This window comes from Xenopus laevis, chromosome 2S (genome assembly GCF_017654675.1).
Source record: "Xenopus laevis strain J_2021 chromosome 2S, Xenopus_laevis_v10.1, whole genome shotgun sequence".
NCBI classification, from domain to species: Eukaryota; Metazoa; Chordata; class Amphibia; order Anura; family Pipidae; genus Xenopus; species Xenopus laevis.
Genome location: NC_054374.1, coordinates 15,425,097 through 15,445,327, shown reverse-complemented (window position 1 = coordinate 15,445,327; position 20,231 = coordinate 15,425,097). Strand labels below are relative to the sequence as shown.

Sequence of the window (20,231 nt, the reverse complement as noted above, 5' to 3'; positions counted from 1 at the left end):
TAACATATTAAAAAAAATGCTTTTTACCCTCACATTAGTTACTGAACCCACAAGGAATATATTTAGCCACCTTTTATTGTTCAAAATTCTTTAGTTTCTTTAATTCTTAGGTATAATCCTATAGTAGGTGGTTAGAACAGTTGGCCTTGTGATTCATATTTCATTTAAAATAGTAACCACAGGGAGATATCAAAATCCTTTAATGTATATGTTTTTAGAAGACATACCTATTTTCACTGTGATTTTGAAAATACCCATTGTCACATCATTAACATCTGGTAGGCATATAATCTGCATGTCATTGTTCCATTACTGTTCCATTTTGCATTAAATGGCTGTCGTAGCTGCGTATCACGGAAATCCTAGTTATTATATTATCTTTACATATGAAAGATTTTTACTTTACATGCTACAATAGAAAATCTCTAAACTAACTGTTCTAGAACTATCAAGTCAATTAAAATGAATAAATGTACAGCTTGGATATACTCAATCTTTTTAACTGGAAATTGATAATAGGCTGGTGCACATCATATTAATTATGTTTAATATAAAGAGAGGTTAATGTTCCCCCTGCTGTAATATATAAGCCTATTGGCTAATAAGTCATTTGATGACCCTGTAAAAAGAACATGGTCACAAGCTGCACAAGCTGAAAACATCTATAATGAATAGATAGAGCTAGATTTTGGTTAGAAGGGGACCATGGTGTGCTCTAGACTAGACTTCAATAGATCTGAATCAAGATAGACATTTGCTATGTTTTCTGGTCTGAAAAAAGCATCCATAGTAAAATTGTATGAAAACTCCCTTCCATGTATATAAAACTGCAGATTCATATTAGAATCTGTCATCTTTACAATGGGTACTGCTCTAACACCAGCATCCATTGTAAATAGTGACGGCGTCTGGTTTTTGACGCCATCGTCGGTTTTACGGACGCTGGTGCGCATTCGCCTACAAAAATGCGCTGGCGTCCAAAAAAAACGGACACCAGCGTCCAAAAAACCGAGGCTGGTGTCCATTTTTTTTACGCCGGGTAATTTTCGCGTCCGTGTCGTGAATTTATTCGCCGGTCGCGAATCGCGCCAGTTTGCCACAAATTCGCGCCTGGCGAATAAATTCGCCCATCACTACGGGGCTGATTCACTAAATTCGAGTGAAGGAGTCGAAGTAAAAAAACTTCGAATTTCGAAGGTTTTTTTGGGCTACTTCGACCATCGAATGGGCTACTTCGACCTTCGACTACGACTTCGAATCGAAGGATTCGAACTAAAAATCTTTCGACTATTCGACCATTCGATAGTCGAAGTACTGTCTCTTTAAAAAAAACTTTGACCCCCTAGTTCGGCAGATAAAAGCTACCGAAGTCAATGTTAGCCTATGGGGAAGGTCCCCATAGGCTTGCCTAAGTTTTTTTGATCGAAGGATATTCCTTCGATCGTTGGATTAAAATCCTTCGAATCGTTCGATTCGAAGGATTTAATCGTTCGATCTAAGGAATAATCCTTTGATCGTTCGATCAAATTTAATCTAAATCCTTCGACTTCGAATATCGAAGTCGAAGGATTTCAATTCCTAGTCGAATATCGAGGGTTAATTAACCCTCGATATTCGACCCATAATGAATCAGCCCCTACTTGTAAAGCTATATTCCACTGTCAGCATTGCAAATTGGAATAATTCTGCCATCTTCCATGCAGCTTTAATATGGATTCTGCCTTAACAACAGATGGGAAGGTGTATTTATTGAAATCTGAATTTGTGAATTTAAAATATTTTTGAGTTTGAATAAACTCACAAAAATCTATTACATTTTGCCTAGGACAACTCCAATTGATTTGGCAGCTTTTAGATGCCGAATAATTGCCTTCATGTTTTTTTGTGCTTTATAAACCTCTAAAATTCAAGTTTTTGAATGTTTCATTTGTATCAGTGCTGTAAAAATGTGAATGTTGATAAATCAACCCAGTAGATGTCATTTCTAAACAGTGTGTTCTAACATCGAAGCCTGCATTTGATAAGATTATATCGGGGCAATGAAAATTGCTGAGAAAATCAATAAAATCTCAATTGCCATTATCAAGGGCAGATTTGCTAATGTTTGTATCTTTTAAAATTTTTAGCGCTCAGACTTTTTAAAAGCTAATTACTAATGATGGACAAATAAATTTTCCTGGCACAAATTTGCAGCGAATTTCTGGTGTCAATTTCTCATTTTTTTCGTGAAAACTTTCGAATTGCACGATTTTTTTCCGTGAAAACATTCAAATTGCTAAATTTTTTGGTGAAAACTTTTGAATTGCTCGATATTTTAGTGAAAACGTTTGAATTGCTTGATTTTAGTGAAATTTTCGAATTGCTAGATTTTCCTGTGAAAACGTTCAAACTGGTTGATTTTCTTTTGTGAAAACGTATGAATTTGCTAGTTTTTTGATAAAACGTTTGAATTGCTTGATTTTTTTGGGAAAATGTTTAAATTTCAAGAATTTTTTGAACTTTCCGATTTCACGACTTTTCGTGTTTTTGGGGCGTTACGCAAATTTTGCTGGAAAATCGCAAATTTTTCAGCAAAGTGTAACAGGAGAAATTCGCCCATCACTACTAATTACTATAAACCATGACAAAACTTCACCATCAAAAAGCTGACAAGGTAAAGTAGACATAAATGGGAGCTTTCCTTTGCAAAATTATTCTTTACTTTCAGCTTTTAGAAGTTTTCAGTTTTTTTTTGTTTGTAATCACATGAAAATTCTTACGAAAAGAAGCACTTTGAGGTCTTTGTATTCTTAGAAAGATATTTTTGCATTTTTTATCCATTCATGCTTTTCCTATTTGGATCTTTTCATAAATACGTAGGCCTTTTAAAAATGTAATTTAGTTGAGGGAAAAAATGAAGAAGCAATCAGGACTTTTTCTCCATACATGCCTAAAAAGTAAAAAATGCACAAAACTGCAACCCACCTACAAAGAGCAAAAAACGAACTTGCAAAGAATCAAAATTCAGTACCCACTTTTCACAGCATCTACCACTCGTTTTTTTTATTTTCAGCTGTTCCGTTGTTGAAAGTTTGTATTGAACGTTTGTTATTTTTACTGGCTTTGAAATAAAATGTGCTTTTCACTTTCTGTGCTCAAATTCTGAAGTATTTTGCACATGAATGAGATAAAATAGCCTTTTTTCTCACAGCAGAACATTTTAGGTATATACAGAACAATAAGGATTTAACTTTTTATTTTTATTATTGTACAAGTGAAATGTTTCACGTGTGCAGCAATAGACTGCGCACTTGTGATTTCTTCAGCTCCTCCATACGTAACTTTATCAGTGTCTGTTTTCTTTCACCAAAAAATGAACTCATTCCATTGCCCTGAGTATGCATGGAATGAAACTGTTTTCATTCCATTAGTGATTAGTGATGGGCGAATTCCCGCGATTCGCCACCAGCGAATACATTTGCGAAACCGAAGAAAAAAAATCGGATATTTAAATAAATTCATTAACAATCTTGTTTTTTTGGTTTCAAAAACCTCTAAAAATTCTAAAATCCTTTAATAAATGGGCATCCACATTTTTTATGTTTCTATGTTACTATATGGGGCCCATTTACTAACGATAAAATCAAATTGTTTCTGCCTTTTTTTTCCCGTTAGGATAGTCCAAAAAAACAACAACATTTTGAATGGTTTTCCAATTATTCATATTTTTAACACATCTTTCAGCATGTTTTTTTGTTCATACTCGTTTTACTTTAATAAATATCTTATAGTTTTTAATAAAATAGATGACATTCGTGGTTTTAGAGTTTCTGAGTAGTGATGGGTGAATAAATTCAGCAGACACTAATTTATTTTGCCACAGCGGATTTTTCGCCATCAAAATTGTAGTAAGCATAAAAATTGGCCCACATCAAAATTACTCATAAGCCCATTGACGTTAATGCATTTGGACCAAATAGAAGCGGGTATAAAAATTGTCACTCGTGTCAAAATTGACGCGAGATAAAAATTATTTTGATGCCCATTAACTTCAATGTGTTTTGCTCACTATTTGTGAGATTAAGGGGCACATTTACTAAGGGTCGAATTTTGAAGTTGTAAAACTTTGAAATTCGACCATCGAATTTGATACTTCGATATATTTATATCTGACACATTTAATTATATCTGACACATTTATATCGAAAACGGCTGTTTTTGATTGAAGTAAAAATCTTTGATCGAACGATTAAATCATTGGAATCAAACGATTTGAACGATTTTTTAAAAAAATACTTTGACTTTTAAAAACTTAGCCAAATACTGACTATAGGTTCTAGGAGGTCCCCATAGGCTAACATAGCAATTCGGCAGGTTTAAGGTGGCGAAGAGTCGAAGTCGAAGTTTTTTAAAGAGACAGTTTTTTCAATTCGAAACTAATTTTGGCCTATTCGGTGGTCGAAGTACAAAAAAATAACTTCGAAATTCAAAGTTTTTAAATTCGAAAATTCACTTTGAATTCACTTTGACCCTTAGTAAATGGGCCCCTAGCAGTTGTTTAAAAAAACTCTAAAAAAAAATATCTGACCTTTAATAAATAAACCTCCATGAGATATTATTATTATTATTATTATTAGTAATAAGATTATTATTGTTACTCTGACTAAAATAACAGCTACTGACTAATGTAAAGTTTGAATATCTTTTAAATTCTTACCACAGTGCACTGAATCTCATATTCACACAGTAAGGAAATCCCATATGACACCTTTTATTGCCTGAAGATTTACAACCTGATCACTTGAACAGTCCAGGAAATGTGTCACAGCTCCAGCAGATGTTTTATTAAAAATGTCATTGCTTACTAAATATGGGACAAAGTCAGTGCTCTACCAGACAGAAAAGAAAGGGAATCCAGATATTCTTAAAATATATCTCTTAGAAACCTGCAGGGAAAAGAATGGAATGTAACAAAACAGAGATTTTGTATTGTCAGTGGAAAAAAGTAATTTGATGGATGTAATGTACTGTATCTAAACATATCATATGATAATAGAATCTTATTGCATGAAAATAAAATAAGTCAGGTTAAATCAGGGTAAATCATTTCCATATCATACTTATGTTATGGCCAAGAAGCTACCAATTGATTTCCAATGATTACAGCCACACTGTTTTATGTGACAACTAATGCTGCAAAATTCTATTTTCAGTGTTAAAGATGGATACAGCATTAAATTTGACTTCCCATCATTTGATACTGAAGAATCTTCTGATGTATTAGATATTTATGAAGGAATTGGACCAACTAAGATTTTAAGAGGTACGTTTTTCTGTGATAACAGTCATTAATAGATCAATCTACATTTTAAGGATATGTTGAGTAAGATCGTCTTTGCTAAAATACCTTCATGCTGTTGCACATTTTGTTTATGTGAGTCAAAATCCCTAGTCTAGGAGATACCTTTTTCCTATACTAAAGCTTTGAATGTAAAAAGAAAAATAATGCATAGACTAATGATTATTTTTAGTGATGGGCAAATAAATTCGCCAGGCATGGATTTCCACATTTCGATGGCAGCGAATAAATTCACAAAAAATCCGCTGCGTCAAAAAAAATTGTTGCATGTCACAACTCGAATTCGACCGTTCACCACCTAAAACCTGCCGAATTGCTGTTTAAGTCAATGGGAGACATCCAGGGATCTATTTGGAGTTGTTTTCAGCCTTCCAGACATTCGAGTTTTGTTCTTTTTAATTAGAATCTAATTTGATTTGAATTAGATTCGAGTTTTCGGGTTGATCCTATTCACCTGATTTGAAAAAGTTTGACTTTATAATAAATTTTGATTGGTCCAATTTCGAGGTCATGGGAGTTTATGGGAGTTTTAAAAAAACTCACATGAATTGGAAATTCGACCCTTGATAAATGTGCCTCCCCATGTTTTTGGTGAAAGTAGATATTATCTGATCCCTGAGGTTTTAATCCATTACTGTCTATAATACTATTCATCACAGCCATTGTCAAATTACATTTAGGGGCAAATTCATCAAGGGTCGAATTTCGAGGGGTTAAATCCCTCGAAATTTGACTGGGGAATAGAATCGAATAGGCAATTCGGGCGAATTTACGCGCTGGCGAATAGTCGAATTGGCGAATATTCGCCAGGCGAATAGGCACTCGATCGAATATTCGCTCGAAGGATTTTCATTCGATCGAATGCCTTTTTATTCGATCAAAAACGTGGAAAACAAGCCTATGGGACTTTCCCATAGGCTTTTAAAGCAATTCGGTAGGTTTTAGGTGGCGAAGTAGGCTGTCAAAGTATTTTTAAAAGAGACAGTACTTCGACTATCGAATGGGCGAATAGTCGCAGCATTTTTGCGCTCGATCTATTCGAATCATTCTACTGAGGCGCAAAAATTCAAAGTTTTTTTACTTCGAATCCTTCACTCCAAGTTAGTGAATCGGCCCCTAAATCTCTTTAAATTTGGGAGATTTCAATCAGCAAGACACTACTCTGACTGAACACAGCTGAAGATCCTCGAACAAGCCTTTATTGCATCTGTCTTAACAGTGATAGCACAAGTCACGTAAATAAAATACATAACATTTTATATATGTATAAAAAAGAGATAATGTTTATAGGATTGCTGCATCATTAAGATAATACAGAAGTGTTACTACCCAAAGACAACCTTCTTGGTAGAATAATATTAACTCTAGTAAGTAGGAGGATGTTGTTAAAGTGAGAAAAACAGCCATGTATTCACTTTAGCATTAGACCCTTACATTTTCTACCCATGAAATGTTCTAAATTTAAAATGTATTCCAAGCTCCAAAATATTTTTCTAAATAGACCTCTGAGATACATGCAAAAATGGAAAAATACTCATCTGAAGGGTCTTTAAGTGCAAGGGGAATGTTGACTTATAAGCACACACTGTGTCCTCTTACAAGGTTTACCGTCATAGAGGAGATGTATTCTGCAGCAATTTGAAAAAGTCATCAAGTTTAAAATGGAAAGGTCCTTACAGATGACCGAAAAAAGCATAGAGATCTGCTTTAGCTATAAAGAGAGTTGAGCAGATCAGAATGATATGATGAGCAATTTTGTAGAAATAAAAAAATACTGTGGCTCCACTGTTTGAAATTTAGCCAGTTATACCATATTGAATAGCACTAAAAAGAATCATTAAAAGGGCATGTAAAGTCTAAAATAGAATAAGGCTAGAAATGCTATATTTTGTATACTAAATATAGACATGAACTTACTGCACCACAAGCCTAATGAAACAAATAATTTATGCTTTCAAAGTTGGCCACAGGGGGGTCACCAGCTTGTAACTTTGTTAAACATCTTTGCAAGACTAAGGGGCACATTTACCTAAGGTCAAATATCGAGGGTTAAAGAGACAGTACATGATACATTTCGAAATTCGATTTTTCGGATTTTTTTAAAACTTGAATCGAACTTGCACTATTCTCTATTTCGAATTACACTAAAATGAGCTTGAAATTCAAATTTGAAAATTCAAATTTTCGCTTCGACCCTTAATAAATCTGTCTATATAAATAGTTTAATGTGTAGGTAACTGACAGCAGCCCAGAGCATGTGCAGTAAATAAACAGAGACGAAGACCAGGGCCAGAACAAGGGGTAGGCAGAAGATGCACATGCCTAGCGTGCAATGGTGTGGGGGTGCTGGGTATGGTGTGTGTCATTTACACCATGCAAACGTCCAATTTGCTGTTATTATTTTACATTGCTTCCAGCTGAAGTCACGCTAAGAAAAAAAGTGTAAAAATGTTATGCCATTTTTAGGCCATTTTTATTATGGCAAAGCCTGGCGATGTGTGGTGAATTATCCTGCCACTTTTTAAACAGCATAATAAATATCCCCCTAAATTTCAGCAGTTTTAACAAATCCGGTTCTCCCTCCTGACACTAAGGGGCCGATTCACTAACTTAGAGTGAAGGATTTGAAGTAAAAAAACTTCGAATTTCGATGTGTTTTTTGGGCTACTTCGACCATCGAATGGGCTACTACGACCTTCGACTACGACTACGACTTTGAATCGAACTATTCGAACTAAAAATCGTTCGACTATTAGACCATTCGATAGTCGAAGTACTGTCTATTTAAGAAAAAAGTTTGACCCCCTAGTTCACCATCTAAAAGCTACCGAACTCAATGTTAGCCTATGAGGAAGGTCCCCATAGGCTTTCCTAAGTTTTTTTGATCGAAGGATATTCCTTCGATCGTTGGATTTAAATCCTTCGAATCGTTCGATTCAAAGGATTTTATCGTTCGATCGAAGGAATAATCCTTCGATCGTTTGATCGAACTATTTGCGCTAAAATCCTTCGACTTCGATATTCGAAGTCGAAGGATTTTAATTCCCAGTCGAATATCGAGGGTTAATTAACCCTCGATATTCGACCCTTTGTGAATCGGCCCCTAATTTGCATTTGGGACAGATCTTCACAGGTAAAGGGCTGTGGTTACTTTGAGCTGTTAAAGAACCCTTAAACATAATGTGCAGCATTTCTGTCATACTTATTTCTACACTTTAGTTACTTTCACATTTTCTCACTGTTTTCCGAAAACCACTCCAACCAAATCCACACGGACTTTTCCGCCCCTATTTATCTTCATGATAATTTCTTGTGTGGGAAAGATTTGATGAAATCATGAAAAAATCTGAATTGTACAATTTTTTCAGTTTGGTCGATGAAAACTGCAACTTTTTCAGATTTGACGAAATCTTATTGAATGAAACCCTGAGCAGTGCATGCGCGGGGAGGGTGGTGCGCTCGCAAGGGCACAGGGCACTAGGACCAAGCAGTAGTGTCCCATTTTTTCAGATTTGACGAAATCTTATTGAATGAAACCCAGAGCAGTGCATGCGCAGGGAGGGTGGTGCGCTCGCAAGGGCACAGGGCACTAGGACCAAGCAGTAGTGTCCCATTTTTTCAGATTTGACTAAATCTAATTAAATGAAACCCAGAGCAGTGCATGCGCAAGGAGGGTGGTGCACTCACAAGGGCACAGGGCACTAGGACCAAACAGTAGTGTCCCATTTTTTCAGATTTGACTAAATCTAATTAAATGAAACCCAGAGCAGTGCATATGCGCAAGGAGGGTGGTGCACTCACAAGGGCACAGGGCACTAGGACCAAGCAGTAGTGTCCCATTTTTTTCAGATTTGATGAAATCTAATTAAATGAAACCCAGAGCAGTGCATGCGCAAGGAGGGTGGTGTGCTCGCAAGGGCACAGGGCACTAGGGCCAAGCAGTAGTGTCCCATTTTGCTTCACCGAAAAATTTGCGAATTTCCAGAGAAATTCACAAAATGGCAAAAAAATTGTGAAACACACATTAAAGTCAATGGCCGTGTTAATTGTCGCCAGTGTCAGAATTTTTGATGATGTCTGAATGTTCGCTCGGTGGTGAAATAAATATGCCTACCACTACCCAGTGGCCTAGGGGCTCTGAAGCCCAAAATCCTGGCCTGGACACATGTACATCTAATATGTTTTATTCATATTCAAATGAGTTATAGCTATTCAAATTTCTGCATAATAATGCTGGTGCCAACTGAGCTTGGCTGAATTATGATCTGAAAGATGATTGCGCTGATTGTTAACATTCACAATAATAACAGAGCTGCACAAATCTGTTGGGTCGCCAGTGACAATTAAACTGTATTCAGTTCATGATTAACAGTAGACTTTATTATTTACTGAACCCAGGAAATTACATTGCCAGAGCAGTAATTAGTGAACTGTGGCAAGTTAAAGGGCACCTTTTATATGACTCAATTGAGAGATCCGTTTGAAGACCTCTAATTGACTTTTTATATGGGGGAAAAAACTATAATAAACAGTTTTAGGCAAAGTTGATTTTCATTTTTTTTTGTAAAAGTCTTTTTTGCAATTGAAGTGGCATTTATAATATTTATTGTAATTCATAAAATTCCTTAATTACCACTTATTCTGTGTGTTTATTTCTAGCATCACTGTGGGGAACAAATCCTGGGACTGTGCAAATATTTTCCAATCAAGCAACAGCTGAGTTTATAACGGATTACAGTAATAATTACAATGGATTTAAAGCAGTATATACTACATTTCTGAGTAGCAATGTAACAAGTAAGTGTTCTATAAAATCCAATGAACAGACAGAGCTCTTTTTTATTATTGCTGTGCCATAATGCAATTCATATATATTGATATTGATTGATATGTTATAAAATCTTTTGTTTTATAGATGAGCAAGAATTATTTAGCATGTGTTGTTTAAAAGGAACATTTGATATGGTTGGAAAAAATAAAATGATACGATTTTGGGGCTGACAATAATATCAGGGATGGATTCAGAGTATTTCAAAATGAATATTGTCACTGTCTCAGAAAAATTCCATGTTCAAAGGGCTATAAATAGACACAAAGAGGCTTATTTATAAACTTTGCCCTGTGGATGGTTATATATAAAGCTGGATACGAGTGGTGAATTGAAATGTGGAAAGATAAAATTGACTTCAATGCGTTTCGCTAATTTTTCACTCACATTCGCCCATCACTATTTGTGAATAAATATGCACTGTGTGAATTTTATGAATGAACACCAAAATTGTTCATGTGTTGGCGCAATTCATAATAAATGTACCAATGAATCTTTTTGCTTATGAATGGTAAGTGCGCCCACTGAAACCCCTTAATTACTGTCTTCCAGGACATGGTAAGAAGTTTAAAGGAAAGTAATTTTTTGCTTGGGGATACCTACATTTTGGAGATTTTTTGTATTTAATTACCTGATTCCCCCGGCCGTTCCTAGCAGCAGAAAACTAAATTAAACTTCCTCCAGCGAGCCCCATGGAGCAATCCCCTTCCTGCTTCTTCTTGTGGCCTGAGCATGTGCAGTAGAGTTAAAAGTCAAACTTTAATGAAAAAGCCGGCTATTTAATTCTACTACGCATGGGTCTCGGGAAGTCTGAAGAACGAAGAGGCGAAAAAGAAGATTGCTCCATGATGCTCGCTGGCCAGTTCAGTTTTCTGCTGATAGGAGCACTGATCTGGGGTGTCTGGTAATTAAATACAACCACTATGGGATGCCTAACTTTTGTTACCCAAAGTTAAAAAGACTTTCCTTCTCTTTTAAAGTTCCTGCTGTATGTTGCATCAATAAACAAAAGAGACCCACAAGAGTCTCACACTGATGGGATCTCCAATGTTAATTGCAATGTACATTGTACTGTGGTGTTGCAATTGCATAAATCAATATGTTCTGTTCTCCTTACCTAGCACCAGATTATGCTAACAGGTAGAATGGAGCCCAGAGCAGTCTTTAATTAATGGATTCCATATTGCCTCATGGCCACAGAATTTTAAATGCTATACAGGCTAGGAATCTACCAGGGAATATCAAGTACTGTCCATGTCCCAGCCCTGCCAAGTGTGATCATGTCTTGGTCCCACTTTGTTGCACCCCTTTTTCATGTTGCACCATGCCCCTTGTGTGTAAATAACACAAATTATGCTTCAAGTTTTATTTATTTATAAATAATAATTTGTTTTGGAGGTCATAGTGTTTCAAAGCTTTCTGGGAAACAGAAAGTACAGATACTGGCAAACAGGAACACTTCGAAGTGCAGGTAAGATATAAAGGCAGTAGGTAGCTGTAGACATAACAGGTCCACACAGTGGGCCAGGGCAGGCAGAGATCATGAAGGGTCAGACAAAGCCAAACAAACTGGCAGGTGTAATGCAAGATGAGAATATACTGTATTTGTAACTGGGAATGACCTGTACCTGTAATTAATAAAGAGCAGCAGGGAGCAACATTCAGAACCTGGGACACAGTTTGGAATGGGTAGGTTATAATAGAATAGAAAACAATGCCTTTATAGGATAGAGGTAGAAAGCTGCAAAGTACCAGTTTTTAGGTTCAAGCCCAGCAGAAAACAGCAAAGCAGTTGACAATACAGGTATGGGACCTGTTATCCAAAATGCTCGGGACCTCTGGTTTTCCGGATAATGGAGCTTTATGTAATTTGGATCTTCATGCCTTAAGTCTACTAGAAAATCATGTAAACATTAAATAAACCCAATAGACTGGTTCTGCTCCCAATAAGGATTAATTATATCTTAGTTTGTATCAAGTACAACGTACTGTTTTATTATTACAGAGAAAAAGGAAATTGGAAATTGAAAATAATTTGGATTATTTGGATAAAATGGAGTTTTAGGGAGACAACCTTTCCATAATTTGGAGCTTTCTGGACAGCAGGTTTCCGGATAACGGATCCCATGCCTGTACCTTACATGATATATATAGGAGAACGTTAGAGTATCAGTCATATAGCCATATATTCAAAGCATAACAAGTGCATTTAGTTTTCATTCCAAATCTCACTATAATGTGCATTCAGACATACTGCCCACGGTTGCTCTAATGTAACTTAAGAAAACCCAGCATTATGCAAGCTTGTGCAAAAATGAAATGAAATAATTAAAAAGGTAGTTTCTTTCAATTACTGCATCCCATTTAGCAAACAAAGGGCAATAACATGCCATGAACCTAATGCCTTATCTGCAAAACGTATTTTTAAGCATGACTTCCTTTGACTAGCCATTTCCAAACAATGAATGTATTTTACTACTTTGTTGAATAACTTTGCACATGAAAGGAAAGCACCTTTCAAATATCCATTATGTTTTATTTTGCCATATTCTCTCAAGCACACTGAAGCATTTGTCAGCAAATAAAAATGTATTTTTTTTTTACATTCAGGGAGAATGGCCACCATTTATTTTCTAAATCTAAAATGACAAGCTGAGATTTCGAGATGTCAATAATAAAAGAAATGCATGACTGTCCAAATATATTTTTTTCCCAAACTCTTCAAACCAAAAATTCAAGGATTTGCTAATATAATATTTCTTAGATATGTTTCAGCATAATATTAGGATTAACCCTGTTCTGTGCTCTGCAGATGTAGTAGTAATTCATTGCTCGCTCACTGGATAACTGATTTGTAGCCACCCCCAGCTCTTATTAAATGCTATAATTCCTTAACCTTAACCTGAGGGTAGCCCACTGAAATCCATGTATAAAACATAATTTTAAGGATTTACATGGGAATATTTCTGCTTAAAGATTTACTATTTGGATAAATAAAAAAAGCTAAGTACATTGGAATTACTGTCTTTAATAATTGTTCATTTATGTTTTATTTAAAGGGTTCTTCTCATACTTTCAGAGATAAAATTATTTCATTGTATCATTTCATGTACTAAAAATATATGGTAGAGTTAATAGAATTTCAAGTTTCAACCTTTTTTTTATATAGTGGGGCACTAAAGTTTGCATTGGTATGTCATCTGCTATACACTTTATGGCTCCTAAAGTGCTTTTAAAACAAATACAGACCTACAGATTTATTCTTAGGCATACCATTAGAGTTGAAATATATGTACTTCCATAAAAGGTTAGAATAAACACCATTCAGCTGCAAGCAACATTTGCTCCCAATAGTAACCGCTTCCTCACTTCATTTTATTAGATACTGCATCACCTTCTTATTAATAGATACATCTTTATTTATCATTTCATAGTTTTAAGAACTTGGAATTTAAGGCTGATGGATAATAATCTAAACTAAAACAAAACTGAAATATAAACCCTTATTCTACTTAAATTGTCGAACAGCCAATATTAGTAACTCGTTCAGTACATTTAAAACATTAGACATAAATTTCAGCTTATGTGTTTCTTTTAGTAGTGCGGAATTTGATATTAAAGCAAGCCATTTTACAAAATATCAAGAATTTGACTGAATCCAAACCTTGTAAATATTCTCTGATAATGGATTAAATGGATTTAATTATAACCTTGTCTGGATTGTCTTCTCTTGCTATGAAAGTCCTCCAATATATTGTGCAAATTCATTCATTTTTGAAACTCTATATTTATGCCCTTTTATACTGCGTCATGCAGTACTTTAGTGCTTTAGAAATCAAAACAATCATTTGTATCTGTTTTTATTTCAAGATGAAGAAAAAATCAACTGTAATTTTGAAGATGGGTATTGTTACTGGTTTCAAGAAATACAGGATTATGAAAGTTGGGAACGGATAAGTGGCCCGACGTATCCCTCTACATCTGGACCTAATGTAGACCATACATTTGGAAATTCTTCTGGTAAGCGTTCGATATATGCTAATATAGCTGAATATTTATAATTAAATGGAACACAGTTAACAGTATAGGTATATATTAAAATAGTGGGGAGAGCAGATGACAGCCTTGCCTATTATAATATATTATAATATTATAATATAAAGAATAATATGCCCATAATGTAGAGTTAAAGGATATTATACTCTAAGTCATCAAGTTGGCCATATATATTCTATATAAGGTATGGAGGGGAGAATATCCTCATAAGCATTATAACATTACTAAGCATTGTTTATAATGATATAATTTACAGGACAATCTATTAATGTATTTTGGTAGGGTTAGTGTGGGATTTGAGTGGGTATCCCCAACATTCTCGCTCTTAAGAACACATGGCTTAAGGGTCAAGTTATGCCCTGAGATTACCTTGCCCTTTGAAATTATAACTCTAGCAACAACAGTTTTTTTGGGTAAAGGAACATGAACATTAACCCATTAGCCCATTTACCCAACATTAACCAATACACTGCAAATGACCCTCCCATGCAGGCCAAGGGGGAAATTAATTCTCTGTACCTCACATTGTATTGTTATACATCCTGTGTCCAAAGACACACAGGCAATGCTTAGGGGCAAATTTACCTAGGGTCGAATATCGAGGGTTAATTAACCCTCGATATTCAACTGCAGAATTAAAATCCTTCGACTTCGAATATCGAAGTCGAAGGATTTAGCGCAATTCGTTCGATCAAACGATCGAAGGAATAATCGAATCAAATGAAATTCCTTCGATCAAAAAAACCTTGGAAAGCCTATGGGGACCTTCCCCATAGGCTAACATTGGCCTCGGTAGGTTTTAGGTGGCGAACTAGGGGGTCGAAGAATTTTTTAAAGAGACAGTACTTCGACTATCGAATAGTCGAATAGTCGAACGATTTTTAGTTCGAATCGTTCGATTCGAAGTCGAAGGTCGTAGTCGAAGGTCGAAGTAGCCCATTCTATGGTCGAAGCAGCCATATTCGACCATTCGAAATTTGAACTTTTTTTCCTCTATTCCTTCACTCGAACTAAGTAAATGGGCCCCTTAATGTGCAGAGGTGCTTAATGATCAAAATAATACTGTTGGTGAAAGGTTAACTACTAGAGACTTGGCAGGTATACTGTGCAAAAGAGCCCTGATTTGAGTCTTCATTTAATCAGTACAAATACAAATTATCAGTACAAGTCTGAAGTTTCTTTATTCACATAAAGAGTTTTTAAGCACCCTCGTGAGGGCAACTCAAATGTGCATATTTAGAAAAAGCATATTTAAAATTCCGATAGATTTCCAAATTGAAAATAATTTGAGTGTACCGAGTATGGACACTTAGGAGCACATGTACTTAGGGTCGAATATCGAGGGTTAATTAACCTTCGATATTTGACTGTCGAAGTTAAATCCTTCGACTTCCAATATCGAAGTCGAAGGATTTACGAAAAAATCCTTCGAACCGAACGATTCGAAGGATTTTAATCCATCGATCGAACGAAATTCCTTTCATCAGAAAAAGCTTAAAAAGCCTATGGGGACCTTCCCCATAGGCTAACATTGAGGTTCGGTAGGTTTTAGGTGGCGAAGTAGGGGGTCAAAGTTTTTTTTAAAGAGACAGTACTTCGACTTTCGAATGGTCGAATAGTCGAACGATTTTTAGTTCGAATCGTTCGATTCGAAGGTCGAAGTAGCCAATTCGATGGTCGAAGTAGCCAAAAAAAACATTTGAAATTCAACGTTTTTTTCCTCTATTCCTTCACTCGAGCTAAGTAAATGGGCCTCTAATTCCCTTTCATTATATAGACAATGAGAGGCCAAATTATTTTTAATCTCCTTATGAGCAGTGACGTTGCATTCCATAGATAACCATTTTCTATTCAACCAACTGATTTATTCATTTTTAAAATTGTGTTTTTGATCAAAATTTCTGTAAATCACAGCAAAGATCAATGATTTTCATCAGGAATTAACAATTCAAACAGGCTGAACCCAAAAGCACACATTTGAATAATAAAAAAAAAAACCACCTACAGTATTTTGCTTTGATAAACATGTCAATTGAATAATACCTTCCTGTCAAGAAAATTTAGATTTTAGGAATTTTTCTACATAACATTATTTTAATTGGCTGTTTACAGAATTATTTATAATGGGCCACTTTTAAAATCTAAAATCCTAAAAATCTAAATCCATTTAAAAGTAGGGGTTCAAGAAAATAAACAGAGCATAATAATCTGGAAATAAATTCTACACCATTTCTTATCATAAATATGGTATAATTTAATTTATTTTAAAACCTTTACTTTGTATTTATAGTTTGCCTGCATAAACATTTCCTGCATTTTTCCGATATTAAAAAGATAATTTGTCTTTTAACTTGTGCTTAACATACTAGTTTGCTGAATTTGTACAGTAAGTGGTTTTCTGCTTGCTAAAGGACTGTTGTATCTTATATTTTTATAATGCATATTTTATATATATATATATATATATATATATATATATTTTTTTTTTTTTTTATGTACAGAAGAAAGACAAGGCTATATTATCTTGAGATTTCTACTTATACATGTAATGAGAGAACCACTAGCCTGCTCTTCTTATAGAGAGTTTTATTTATTGTACTGTTATACTGATAATACCTTCTATAAAATATGTCCATATCTGCTCTGCTGAGGTCTAAAGGACATAAATAGAAAAGATGCATTTAGAAAGAGAGAGACAATGTCATCTTAGAAATGACTGAAACTGCAGACAGAAACAATTTTAGTACAGTACATTATTAATCTGGATAAACAACTGCAAATTGTACCATAAAAGACAGTTTGTGTACTTGATAAATTACCAAATGTAATTTTTTTTATAAATTACTTTTTCCATAGGTTATTATTTAACGCCATGGATTCAGGTGATACCAGGGATATTAAAAAGTGTTCGCCTTCAAAGTCTTCCATTGAAAGGGCATTCAGGACCAATGTGCCTGAGCTTTTGGTATGATTACTCTATCAAGTACAAATTCAACACTGTGCTTTAATAACAAAACATTAGTAGTATGATCATGCAAAAAGGTTCTGAGAATAAGATCTGCAGAAACATGTATACATAAAGTTAAATAGGTTGTTTAACCGTAATCAGCAAAATAATTTCTTGAAACATCAAAGGAATGGAAGTGTATATTTTTATTCTATGTATTTTTCATTAAAGATTAATATTGCAGCTGCCATAATAATGAATTATGGTATTTATCTTTAAATCCCTTTGTTTAATCACTTTGGACTTTTGTTTCATAGAAGGTAAAGGGCATATTTATAAAGGCATGACCATATAATTGTTAAATTACAAAAAAAAAAATTACTACTTTCATACAACATCTTGGTGAGCAGAATGACAATAGTTATAAAGTTGCTTCGAGGAACGGTAATACCATAAAAAATTAACTGTTTTAAATTAATGATAATATAATACGTACTGTTGCCCTAAACTGGTGTATTTGACTCAGAAACACTACTATAGCGTGAACTTCCCCAATTTGGCCAGTCTTTCCTCATAGCTAAGATTTTCCATACCTTTTTCCAGCTTAGTTGCCCTTCTCTGTACCCTCTCTAATACAATAATGTCCTGTTTGAGCACTAGAAACCAAAACTGTATGGCATATTCTAGATGGGGCCGCCGCCTTACAAGTAGAAGAATGACAGCTTCCTGCCGTGAATCAATGCCCCTTTTAATGCAGCTCAAGACTTTATTTGCCCTTGATTCTGCTGGCATTGTTTACTACAGCCAAGTTTATCATCTACAAGGACTCCAAGTTCCTTTCCCATTAAGAGCATAAGTGACTTGGATATTTTTACATCCCAGTTGCATGACTAAACATTAATCAACATTGAATCTCATCTGCCAATTAGCTGGCCAGATTGGCAGTTTGTCAAGATCCTCGTGGTATTTGGCTGGATAGTTTTGTCTCATCTGCAAATACAGATACATTACTTACTATACCCTCCCCCTAAATCATTAATGAACATGTTAAATAAAAGTAGACCCAATACTGAGCCCTGAGGAACCCCACCTTACTCCAAGCAGAGAATGTACCATTAACAACCACTCTCTGTACCCAAGTATCTTTTAATGATTTTTAGTCAAAAGCACTGCACAAATATTTGTTGGTTTTACCTATTAAATTGTGTTAGAAAAGAACCTGATAAGAATTTTGCTGTTCATAAAAATGCAAGCCGCAAAAATTTGTAACAAAAGAAAAGAATGACTAATACATTAGCATGCAAAATGTGAGGGAAAATAATTATACATCTAAATGATGCAATCCTTTTTATACTTTAGGTATCACATGTATGGAGTGAACGTGTACCGTTTAAATGTCCTTGCAATTTTTGCCAATAACACAGAAGCCATCATTTTTCAAAAGGAAGGAAATTATGGGCCAAGTTGGAATTATGGGCAAGTGACACTTTATGAAACATCTGGGACAGGGGTATGTATTTCCCTTCCATTTGTTAGTTTAGAATAAGCATTGCCCACTTAACCCACAGATACTGAGCAGTGTTCTTTTAAATGAGGGGTATTAAAAACAGGAGTTGCAATGTCCATTTGCTTATCATAATTAAACAAATCTATGGGTGACTGCAAGGCAACAGTTAAAAGTAAAAATTTGAATCATCCATCCCAAATTGTTGTCACACCACTCACATTAGGCACAAAGCACTGAGATGGCTGCCTTCAAACCATTATTGCCGGTTAAAAATTGCATTTGTTGGTTGAAAAATAACATTTCAAATGTTAGAGTGAATTATTTGCAGTGTAATTGAGAAATAAAAAGTAAACCATAAAAATCATGACAGAACTCCTTTAAAGGACAAGGAAAGTCAAGTACTAGGTAGCCCCACTTTGTGAACCCCTAATGCCAGTAGCTCATGCCTAACCTATGCCTTTCTCTTGAGTAAAAGAAGGCCACCTAGCCCTGAACATTTTAAACATTCTTTTTTTTCAGGAGAAAACTGCTAAAAGGGTGGCCAAAGTTATGTACCGTATATAATCGAGTATAAGCCGAGTTTTTCAGCCCCCAAAATATGCTGAAAAACTCTATCTCGGCTTATACTCGGGTAAATCACAAAAACGGTTGCCTAAGAATAGTCACCGGTGTCCAAGAATAGTCGCCGGCGTCCAAGAATAGTCTCCAAGAATATTCGCCGGCATCCAAGAATGGTCGCCAGCATCCAAAAACGAGACGCCGGCACCTCCAATGGGAGCAGAAACCCTCAATTTTTTGATTGAAACTTACCAGAAGCTGCTGCATTTCTCACCCGAGGCTTATACTCGAGTCAATAAGCTTTCCCAGTTTTTGGAGGTAAAATTAGGTACCTCTGACGGCTTATACTCGAGTATATATGGTAGTTGAGTTGGTTGCCATGGGGTTCTTTCCCAAGTGGCAGTCTCCTGCAGTAATGTTGTCCATTAATGAGAATGTTTCTCTATTATAGTTAGGGGGCTGATTTTGAATATTAAAATTTAAAGTGGACCTGTCATCCAGACATAAAAAGCTGTATAATAAAATTTTCAAATTAAACAATTTTATTAAAGCGTTCATAGCTGTTGTAAACTATTTAAAAATCTCAGCTGTCAATCAAATATTGGCTGCCCCTTCTCTATGCCTTAGGCAAGCAATTAATTTCACTTTCCATTCAGCACTTTCTAGATGTCACTGTTCTCCCCACATTCCCCCAGTTCTCTTCACCAGTTAATTGTGTAACCAGGACATGGGAATGGACCTCGGGTCCCCTTTCTGGTGCACAAACAAGACTCTGAGATGATTTTATTCTGAGATGCTTGCTATAATAATGAATTTCCAGATTGATGGAAACAAGATTCAAATAATTTATACAGTGTAATTAAAGTTAATATGGCTTGACTAACATGATTAAATAGAATTTGGAATAATTTTTTTGGGTGACGGGTCCCCGTTAAACAAGTTGGAACAAAATGATTGATATATTATATCTCTTGAACATCTTTAAGTGATGTAACAA

The 20,231-nt window shown here is 35.2% G+C and overlaps 1 protein-coding gene across 2 annotated transcripts in view; it reads left to right on the top strand.

Annotated features, from left to right (window-relative positions):
• Positions 1-20,231, top strand: part of LOC108709213 (enteropeptidase) — a 163,199-nt gene that overhangs the window by 51,143 nt on the left and 91,825 nt on the right. For both annotated transcript variants that reach the window (XM_041583376.1, XM_018248858.2), the window contains exons 9-13: positions 5,193-5,302; positions 9,998-10,135; positions 14,037-14,186; positions 17,079-17,187; positions 18,529-18,679. In XM_041583376.1, coding sequence (XP_041439310.1) covers positions 5,193-5,302; positions 9,998-10,135; positions 14,037-14,186; positions 17,079-17,187; positions 18,529-18,679 — 658 coding nt within the window. The remainder of the gene's footprint in view (positions 1-5,192; positions 5,303-9,997; positions 10,136-14,036; positions 14,187-17,078; positions 17,188-18,528; positions 18,680-20,231) is intronic.